The sequence below is a fragment of the Ipomoea triloba genome, chromosome 4 (assembly GCF_003576645.1).
Source record: "Ipomoea triloba cultivar NCNSP0323 chromosome 4, ASM357664v1".
NCBI classification, from domain to species: Eukaryota; Viridiplantae; Streptophyta; class Magnoliopsida; order Solanales; family Convolvulaceae; genus Ipomoea; species Ipomoea triloba.
The window spans coordinates 11,460,462-11,471,224 of NC_044919.1; the positions used below are offsets into that span (position 1 = coordinate 11,460,462).

The 10,763-nt window shown below is 34.8% G+C and overlaps 1 protein-coding gene across 1 annotated transcript; it reads left to right on the forward strand.

Moving 5' to 3' along the window:
* Window positions 1–4,258: 4,258 nt before the first annotated feature.
* LOC116017317 (receptor-like kinase TMK4) lies at window positions 4,259–8,540 on the forward strand. Its single transcript, XM_031257878.1, has 2 exons — window positions 4,259–6,389; window positions 7,874–8,540. The coding sequence occupies exons 1-2, from the start codon at window positions 4,259–4,261 to the stop codon at window positions 8,344–8,346; spliced, it is 2,604 nt and encodes an 867-aa protein (XP_031113738.1). The 3' UTR covers window positions 8,347–8,540.
* The last annotated feature ends 2,223 nt before the right edge of the window (window positions 8,541–10,763 follow it).

Consider the following 10,763-nt stretch of genomic DNA (forward strand, 5'->3'; position numbering starts at 1 on the left):
TGCTCCTAACATTTTTAGTACACGATATAAATTGCCTTGTAACAGAGTTAATAGTACTCAAAAAAAGATTAAAGAAAAGAAGTTAAGTTGAATAATACTAAATATACTCTCACTTTCTAATCTATGCTTACATAGCACATTTAATTCATTAGAATAATACTAAATATACTCTCACTTTCAACTCTATTTTCTAATCTATGCTTACATACCACATTTAATTCATTCAAAAACTATGGGTCACAATTTTTATTACCTTTTTTTTCTCTTTATCCTCTAGTAAAATCAAGATACATGACAGAAATTTTACTATTTATTAATCAAACCAACTATTTAAAGCATCCCAAGAGGAATTTATTACATGGTTTTTTACTTTTTTCAACGTTATTATTCTTACAATTACAAAATTTTTGTTGGGCCCATTAAATATTTTGCTATACATTGACATAAAAAAAATGCATTGTACAAGGTAATAGTACTATAGAGTTCTTTTTTTATGGAGTTTTTCAATAGATGTGAATGAGGTTTTTTCAGCGTTTTTATTCTTACAAATACAAAATTTTTGTCCGCCCATTAAATATTTTGCTTTACATTGACCAAAAAAAGAGAAAAAAATGCATTGTACAAGGTACTATAGTACTATATAGTTCTTTTCTTTTTGGAGCCTTCCTGTTGTCCTTTGCACCAAAAAGAATAAAGAAAAAAAAAAAGAAAAACGAAAAGTACTATAAAGTTCCTAGTGTAGTGTAGTTTTGTGGTGTCAGGCGAGGGAGGCAATTCAGGTAACAATGTCAATTTAACATTTCAGGGCTAAAAACTGTCACTTTAATAATACAGGGGAAAAAAGTATTATATGCACATAACATAGGGGAAAAAAGTGTCATTTTCCCTTAAAAAAAACAAATGCCAATTTTATAATAAAGTTCACAATATTTATAAAATTAGTCCTATTATTTTTTTCTTATTTTTCAATAATCATCAACCATTGATCTGTTAAAATGAATTGATCAGATCAACTATTACTTTTTACGTATGAGTATATTTTCACATGAATTCGCCCTTAGGATTCATCAGTCGTTGAAAGTTTTTTTTTTAAAAAAAGAAAAAGAAAAATGAAATATATGGTTAATTTTATAATTATTACAAATTTTAAATTTGTAGTATTTAAAAAATTGGATAAATTTGTAAAACTCGATATCCAAATTGAATATAAATTTAAATATACTATATTTTTAAAATATTTATAGTGTACCCAAAATTTTTAATTAAATTTTTTCACTTTTGATCACACGATTATAAAATCATTTTCACATATGGTCTTACAATTTTTAAATCCTTGTCACATTTGGTACTCTAACTTATACAAATGAGTTATCTTGAAAGAAAAAGTTATCATTTCCTAATTCCAACCCACCCATAAAGAAGTTTAAAGAAAAAAAATAAAGGCTAAAGTGTCATTCCACACCATGAACTATATTGGATTATTCATGCCGCACCTTGAACTTTTATAACGTCCATTTCGATACACAAACCATTAATTTTTTTTCATCTAGCATTTTTCACAGGTTACCAGGTTACTATGATGACATGGCATAGGTAATTAGCTTATATGGATCTTCTTTTTAAGTCAACCCAAAATTTTTAAGTAACCCCGAAAATCAACGCCTCACGCTGCCCCTCCCCTATGCCTTCAGTCGGACCAGTGCTCACTAGACCAAATCACCACAGCCCCTCCACAATCCACTGCTCCTCCCCTCCCTTGCGGCAGCGTGCGCCAAGCCCATCGACGACCTGCCTAGGGGTGACCACGGTTCATTCCGGTTCCTAACCGTCGGTTCATGGTTCCAAGGTTACACAAACCAGAATCGGAACCTTATATAGAGGTTCCAGTTCCTGTTCAACATGAATTTTTTTTTTTTCGTTTTTTTAGTATATATAGTTATACATAATATGTTTTGTTATTATAAAAAACATATTATAAATTTTTATTATTATTATTTTGGCTACTGCCTACTGGTAGTAGGTAAATATAATTTTATATATATATATATATATATATATATATATATATATATATATATATATTTATTTATTTATTTATTTATTTATTTATTTAGCTACTGCCAGTAGCTAAATGTCTAAATATAAGAATTTTTTTTAAATTTTACGGTTTCGGTACCGGTGGTTGGGCTTGAGAAGGTTGAGAAGAAAACAAAAAAAAATTCAAAAAAAAAAAAGAAGAAAAAAAAAAAGTCCAAGTCAGCATATATTACCTATAACTTGTAGGTAACCTGTAAAAATTGCTAGATGAAAAAAAATTAATGGTTTGTGTATCGAAATGGACGTTATAAAAGTTCAAGGTGCGGCATGAATAATCCAATATAGTTCATGGTGTGGAATGACAATTTAGCCAAAAATAAATGATGATTTGTCTTTTAAGATAAGTCATTACTGACTGAAAACTAATTTGAAGAAACCAAATATACAAAAAAAAAATTTGTGAAACTAAATGTAAAAAATTTATAGTTGAGAACCAAATATAAAAATTGTCTCATAATCCTAAAACAAAAACAAAAAAAAAAACAAAAAAAAACTGCATTTAAAATTCGAGTGTCTAGATAATTCAACACAGACGCCTACTAAAAAAAAACAAAAAAACCTATTTTATTTCTAAGATCTATTACGTAGACTTCCAATATCTACTTCCTCACTATTTATTTCTTAATACGACAAAAGATGATAAGTTATTTTTATCCTGTAGGTCCCCATAAAAATGTTAACATCAAAATGTTGAATGAAGAAGTAAAAATAAGGAGTAGAACTTAAGACTTGAGTCCTTTGACAATGGTTCAGTTCGAACTTCGAACCGAACTGTGTATTGTAGAAATTAAACTGAAACTCAAAAGGTTCTGCTTCCGATTCCATAATATTAAGAACCGGAATCGGCAAATCGTATACAAAAAAATTTAAAGTTTAACTATTATTTGATTAAAGTTTAATCAACAATTATTTGATTAAAGGTTAAAAAATAATTATTTGATTAAATTTTAAATAACCATTTAACGTTTTCAAAAAAAATATAATTAAAGTTTAACTATAACAATTATTTTTATTTTTTAGTTTAACTTTGAAGTTTACAAATGACACACATAAATTGAGAAATGATCCAAATTTTTGTTTTGTCCATAGTATTGGGACGTGTTCGATAGTGGCAGCCGAAGCATGGGCGCTATTAAAAGGAATTCACTTGGTCAAACTACTTGGACACACAAAGAGTGTGCTCGAAAGAAACTCCAAAGCAATCGTTGAGGCCATCAACCGGGCGCAAATTATATCGTGGACCATGATTATGGCTGATACTGCAGTTGTGTTGAAAAGATAGTGCAGTTGTGTTAAAAAGATACTGCAACTGTATTGAAAGAAAACTGCAGTTGCACGGAACAAAGACCGTTTATCCGTTCAACACAACTGCAGTTTCCTTTCAACACAACTGCAGTATCCGTTCAATACAACTGCACTATCAGTTCAACACAACTGCAGTATCAGCCATGATCCATAATCCACAATGCATTATGGACCGTGGTCCACGATATAAGTACTGTCAACCGGGAAGCAAATCTCAATAACATTGTGGACAAATTCACCACGTATGTAGACGCGAGCTCGAGAGTGTCGGGGATTGGCAGGTAGTCCTCATTGTCAGGGAACAAAACCATGCAGCCGATCATTTGGCTAGAACTGCTAGAGCATACTGTGGTTTCTCCCCGATCGACCATCCATCATCTTTGTATTTTTTTTTTTTTGGGTATCCCCTTCCAGCCTTTCTTCTGATCTTAAACATATATATTTGAACAATTACTTCCTTAAAAATTTAGAATGAAAAAATTTCAAAAAAAGTTAATTATTGAATTTGGAATATTAAAAAAAAAAAAACAGTTCAAACCGAAACTGACGGTTCCAAAACCGTCCTAGAAGGTTCTGATTAGTGATTCCCATTCGCCATTTTTCGAAATAAAAAATCACGGTTCAGAATCGAAACCCACTTGGGGTCATCACTCATCAGTCATCACCCCTACCAGAATTCAGGGTAGTATTTTCCTTTAAAAAAAAAAAAAAAGTAGTATTTTCTTTCTTTCTTTTTATTTTTATTTTTTTTTTGAAACACAAAGTAGTTTTTTTCTCACCAATCTCCAACAAGGATGCTGTTATAGTCGTCCAAACTCCACTCCATTCCCCTACCTTATCATCATCGTACACATTAATGGCTTCACTCCGTCCCTTTAACACCCACCTCTCCATCATCATCGTACTCACCTTCCTCACCGTCTCCGGCATCACATTCTCCGATGACGCCGCTGTAATGTCCAACCTCCTCGCCGCCATTTCTCCCGCACCCAGCAACTGGTCAAACTCCACCCACTACTGTTCTTGGACCCACGTCACCTGCGACGACGACAATAATGTCATCTCCATCAAAATCGACTCGCTCTCCATTTCCGGCCAACTCTTCTCCGGGATCACACAACTCTCCTCCCTCATAAACCTCTCCGTCTCCGGGAACTCCCTCTCCGGACCCTTACCTTCTTTCGCTAACATGCCCATGCTCGAAGACCTCCGCTTAGACGGCAATAACTTCAGCTCAGTCCCCTCGGATTTCCTCTCGGGTCTTCCCCGTTTGAAGAGTTTCAGCGTTTCTGAAAATCGAAACCTTAGTTCCTGGAAAATTCCTACGCACCTGAACCGAAGCGCTAATTTGGTTTCTTTCAACGCCAGCAACGCCAATGTTTTTGGTATCATTCCTGATTTCTTTGATTCTTTCCCAAAACTCGAGAATGTGATATTATCCTTCAACAATTTAACCGGGTCACTTCCCGGGTCGTTTTCGGGTTCCAATGTACGGATATTGCGACTGGATAACCAGCAGCTAGGGCTCTCCGGTACTATTAGCGTGCTTTCCTCCATGACTCAACTATCCCAAGTATGGCTCCAAGGGAATGCCTTCACGGGTCAGATTCCGGACCTTTACGGGCTCCAAAATCTCTCCGATTTGCGCCTTGAAGACAACCGATTAACCGGATTTATACCCGATTCGTTGCGGAATCTGACGGAAAACAGATTACGAACTGTTTTTCTGCAGAACAACAAGTTACAGGGCCCAATTCCCCAATTTCAGTTCCAGTTCCAATTCCAATTCCAAATCCAGGTAAATCTAGGGAATAACAGTTTTTGCAGGGAAACTCCGGGGGATTGTGACCCGCAGGTCAAGGCGCTTCTCAATATGGCTGCCGAGCTCGGCTTCCCGTTAACCCTAGCCGAATCCTGGACTGGGAATGATCCTTGCAGAAAATGGAGATTCATTAGTTGCGATGTGCAGGGGGAGGTGACCACTCTGGATCTGGAAAAACAACGATTTTCAGGTAACATTTCGCGGATTTTGCTGGCTTCCGCGAAATTGACTACATTGAGGAAATTGTATTTGAATGACAATAATCTTACCGGCTCGATATCGGAGAACTTGGCCATTCTGAATCTGCTACAAATTCTTGACGTGTCTGATAACAATTTGTCCGGCTCCGTACCTGATCTTCCCGATTCTTTACGTTTCAATGGCCATGGAAACCCATTGCTTCGAATGAATGCGTCGAATTTAGCCGGCAAAATTGCCGGTATTGTTCTAGCTGTTCTTGTGCCTGTTATTGTGCTCGTATTGTTCGTCTCTTACAGGTTCTACGCCAAACGCCTAATCAACGCATCTGGCCGGACGGCGAGGAATCAGACGACTACGGTGATTACCGGTACTGGAACTGGAACTGGAACGGGCACTATATTCCCCATCCAAGTTCTTCAAAAAGCCACCAACTATTTCAGCGAGGAGAATGTGGTTGGGAGCGGAGGATATGGAGTGGTTTACAAGGGTGAATTAGACGATGGAACTAAGATCGCTGTGAAGAAGATGAAAGATGGGGCAATGAGAGGATTGAACGAATTCCAAGCAGAAATCTCGTTTCTTGCCAAAGTTAGGCACAGGAATTTGGTGTCACTGCTTGGTTACTCCATCAATGAGAGTGAGAGGATTTTGGTGTACGAGTATATGCCACAGGGAACTCTGAGCCATCATCTCTTTCAATGGCAAAACCATGGCTTTCATCCTCTAACTTGGAACCAAAGGGTAACAATTGCATTGGACGTGGGAAGGGGGATTGAGTATCTCCATAGTTTCGCTCACCAGAGTTTCATTCATAGAGACATAAAGCCTTCTAATATTCTTCTTAGCGACGACATGAGAGCTAAGGTTGCGGATTTTGGATTGGTCAAAATGGTTCCCGATGATAAAAATTTTGTTGAGACACGAATGGTTGGAACGTTCGGCTATCTTGCACCCGAGTATGCTGGTAAGTTTTTATTATATAAAATAAATTCATAGGCATAAATCTAATCCACAAAATAAATGATTCAAATCTTAACATCCTTCTAACATTTGACGTCTATAGTTAAGGCTAATTGGAGAAAAGAATTTAAGGATTTGTACTTTAATTTGTCATAATACCAAGCATTTATACTCATTGTTTTCAAAAGAACTTTATAATTTAATATCTAATTTTTGTATTATAGAAATAAAAAGTCTATTTAATTATATTATTTGAAACTAAAAACACATGACTTGCCAAAGATCTTGTGGTTTAATAGCTATGAACATATACTATATTGTAATAGACTTAGTAGTACTGTACTCAAAAAAAAAAAAAACATGACTCAAAAACATGGTGACATTTTTGTATGTTAAATGTTGAGTGCAAGTAACAACATTATGGAATGCAATTAGTAATACCATAGAGTGCATCTCGCATTCTCGTGATACGTATACGTATACATAAAATTTTTAAAAAGTTTTTTTTTGAAAGCAAATTTTTAAAAAGTTAAAAGCATAATTATCACAATATATAAAAATTTGAATCAGTAATCCTTTCTCCAACCCATATAGACCTAACACATAATTAATCTAATCAACCTACCAATTTACCATTAAGCAATCATTATAACATAAACCATGGTTCACCTTATAAGGTGAACTAGTGACATAATATGGAACATGCATGGTCCATAGTATAATTTGTCACCATTAAGCACCCTTAACTAGTATTAATGGCTTGAAAAAGAAGGGAAAAATGTTATATAACTAAATAAATGTAGACATTACAAAAGAAACTTTATTATTAATAAATATCTTTATTGTTTATAGACTTTTCAATCTACTATAACTTTTTATATATCGTACATATTATATTGAATGATAAATAATTAAATTGATAGCTTTCTCTCTCTTGTTTTTCTCACTTTATTATTATTTTTAGAAAACTATAATTTATACCCTCACAAATATGTCAATTATCAATGCTACCCTTGAATTATTAGTGGTGTAAATATTGCCCATCAATTTTCAAAACGTGACATATATTATCCACCCCTTGAATTATTAGTGGTGTAAATATAGTTACCCACCGTTTTCTCTGTTTGAAAATCACGTTTTTTTCTCCATTTTTCTTTCTTCATTTGTTCTCTTTCCACCGACATCAATGTTTCTCCTTCTTCCTATTAGGGGAAGGGCAATATATGTCACGTTTTGAAAATTGAAGGACAACATTTATACTACTAATAATTCAAGAGTGACATTGATAATTGACATATTTATGAGGGGTATGAATTATAATTTTCTCCTTTTTTTTTCCCTCATTTTATTGTACATATGATATGATGATGTTATAAACTGTACTACGAGATACGGAGATAGGAATGATATAACAATTCAGTTTTGATATGATTGGCATAGTGCTTATGCAGCTACGGATGTTGTTTCTTACGGATTTTTGTCAAACAGTTACAGGACGAATCACGGCAAAAGTAGATGTTTACGCATTTGGAGTTGTGTTAATGGAGATAATTACCGTTAAAAAAGCATTAGATGAAACGGTGCCGAACGAGACGTGTCATTTAGTCACGTGGTTTCACAAAGTTATTAGTAAAGGCCACAACTTTAAAAAGGCTATTGATCCGACTCTTGATCAAGATGAACAAACATTTGAGAGCATTTCTAAGGTTGCGTTGTTAGCGGCACACTGTACTGCCAAGACATCATATCGGCGACCGAATATGGAACATGTTATAAACGTCCTCGGTCCTCTTGTACAGAAGTGGAAGCCTTTGAAACTCGAAGAAATTGGGGAAAGAAATGGTGGCCATAACCTTCACTTGAGCCTCCCTCTCGAGTTTGATGACTTATCCACTCAAAATTTGTCCTCCACAGATGATAAATTTTATGGATATCGTCCCAACCAGAGTGCACGATTTTAATTTACTGAAAAGTTCTAATTTATTAATTTTTTTTTTAATATTGTTGACTCTATTTTAGTGTAATATCTGTTCAATATACTTTCTCAGTCAGTTGTAACCCAAAGAGTCAACATCCTACCATGGAGTTCGATCCTGTAACTTTCTTTCAAGGAGAGTCACAAAGGTGTCAATTGAGTACAAGGTATTTGGCCTAATTTATTACACTATTGTAGATTTTCTCTCAATTATAGTACTTAATGCATTAATGTATATAGGGATTTTAATTTTACCAGCATCAAATGTGTTACTCATATCCCTGCCTCAATGGGTAGATATCTACCTCGCACTTGCCCCTACACACACGCACATATGCGGAGGAGTTCAGGTGAAAATAGGCTCACAAGTGAAAATTGAGGACAGATCTAATCCATCCATCTCAGTAAATCAACGGTTGACGATCGTTGAAAAATAAGGAGAAATTGGTAGGATTTATTCCCAGTATAATAAGAATTGGGCTCCTGATCCCCAATGTAACAAGGAATATTCCCAATATGAGGCAGTCTATGATTTCTCTTCCTTATAGGACTCCTAGCAAAAAATATGTATAAATAGACCCCTCGTATATGAAAGAGGACAAGCAATATTCAGCAATATAACATTAATATTCTCTCTATAATTTTTATATTCTCATATACTCGTTATTTTAACAATTATGTTAGCCAACTGTTGACTGTCCAAAAGTCATAAAACCAACATTGGTGCCATCCGTGAGATTGAAATGAAAAGTTTACATCCAATTTCCACATCCATAATTTATAGAATCTTAGCATGGTGACCACTCGACGACACACTCAAACTGACCGGTCGATCTGCAATCTACAGGAAACCCGTAGTCGGCATGCCTCTCGTGCACTATCCAGTCAGGGACCCCCTCAAGAAGATGATCTGGAAAACCCCGGGAGGAAGATGAGGTCCATTCGACCACAGGGCTGGTCACTAGCGTCTCTTGGACCCGACCGGTTGGACCCCGTCCTGCCGTATTTGAGGCCACTAAGCGCCTTCTCGAAACCCTGAAGCGTGACTACATACCTGGAGGCGAGTCTCCCAACCCAACAGACCCCTCCAACAGGACCACTCACGGAGGCAAGCAGCAAGGATCAATCACCCGAGAAAACACGGGGATCTGGTTCACCTAGGATGTTTTGCCTTGCAGTTTCTCAGACGTCGGTGGCAGTGGTTTTTCTCGGACGACGGTTTGGCAGCGGTGGCAACAGAGAGAAGAAGAAGAGGTGAAAAATGGTTTAGCACGGAATGTTTGGCAAAAAACGAGAATGGCAAAATACAACGAGCAAAGAGAAGAAGAGAAGAGATTTTGGAATGTTTGGAGGGTTTGGAAGCACCGAGGATGGTACGGCAAAGAGAAGAAGAGTAGAGGGAAAATTAAAAATTTAAGGCTATGATGTCAGTTATTTCACAAAACCGACGTCATAGCATATTTATTTTTATTTTCTTAAATCGTGGACAGATATGACATCAATTTTATCAAAAAAACGGTGTTATATATGTTGTTTTTTTTATTAATACAAAATACGATGTCATTATATATAAATAGTTTTTTTATTTACTAAAAATTCTGTACCATACGATGTCGGTTTTATAAAATTAAAAAAAAAAAACCAAAAAATAATAATAACAATTTTTGGAAAAACACTGACGGCGTGTATCATCTATTTTAATTTTTTTTTAAAAAAAAGACTAGTACATACGACGTCAGTTATATAAATAACCTACGCCGTATGTATTCTTCTTTAAAAAAAAATTGCTATACAGTGTCGGTTTTGTAATAACCAACGTTAAAGGTTTATTAAAAAACTAGTTTTATACGCGCATTGCGCGTATGGGTTAATGCCCAATGTTTATATTTAAATAAATATTTGAAAGTATATTAATGCAAGATTATATAGGAGAAGTTTATACATGGGTAATTGAATGTCGAATTTTTTTATTTAAATATATAACTCAAAGTATATGAATCCAAGATAATATAGAAAATTCATTATAATTATTACTAAAATAAATGTTTGCAACCTTGTAAAATCGATAGTCTAAATATTTGGTCTAAAAATGATAGTCTAAATAAATACTACTTTTCATTTGAATTTTTCTAAGGGCTTGTTTGGTTATCAGCGGTTAGTGGTTAGCGGTAGCGGATTGTGTTAGCGGTAGCGGATTGTGTTAGCGGTTATCAAATAGCGGATTGTATTAGAGGGTTTGACCAGCAGATTGTATTAGCGGTTTGTAAAATGATGTTTGATAAAATTAGCTGTTTAGATTAGCGGTTAACATGTAAAATAACCAAAAGGGTATACATAAATAAATAAATAAATAAATATATATATATATATATATATATATATATATATATATATATATATATT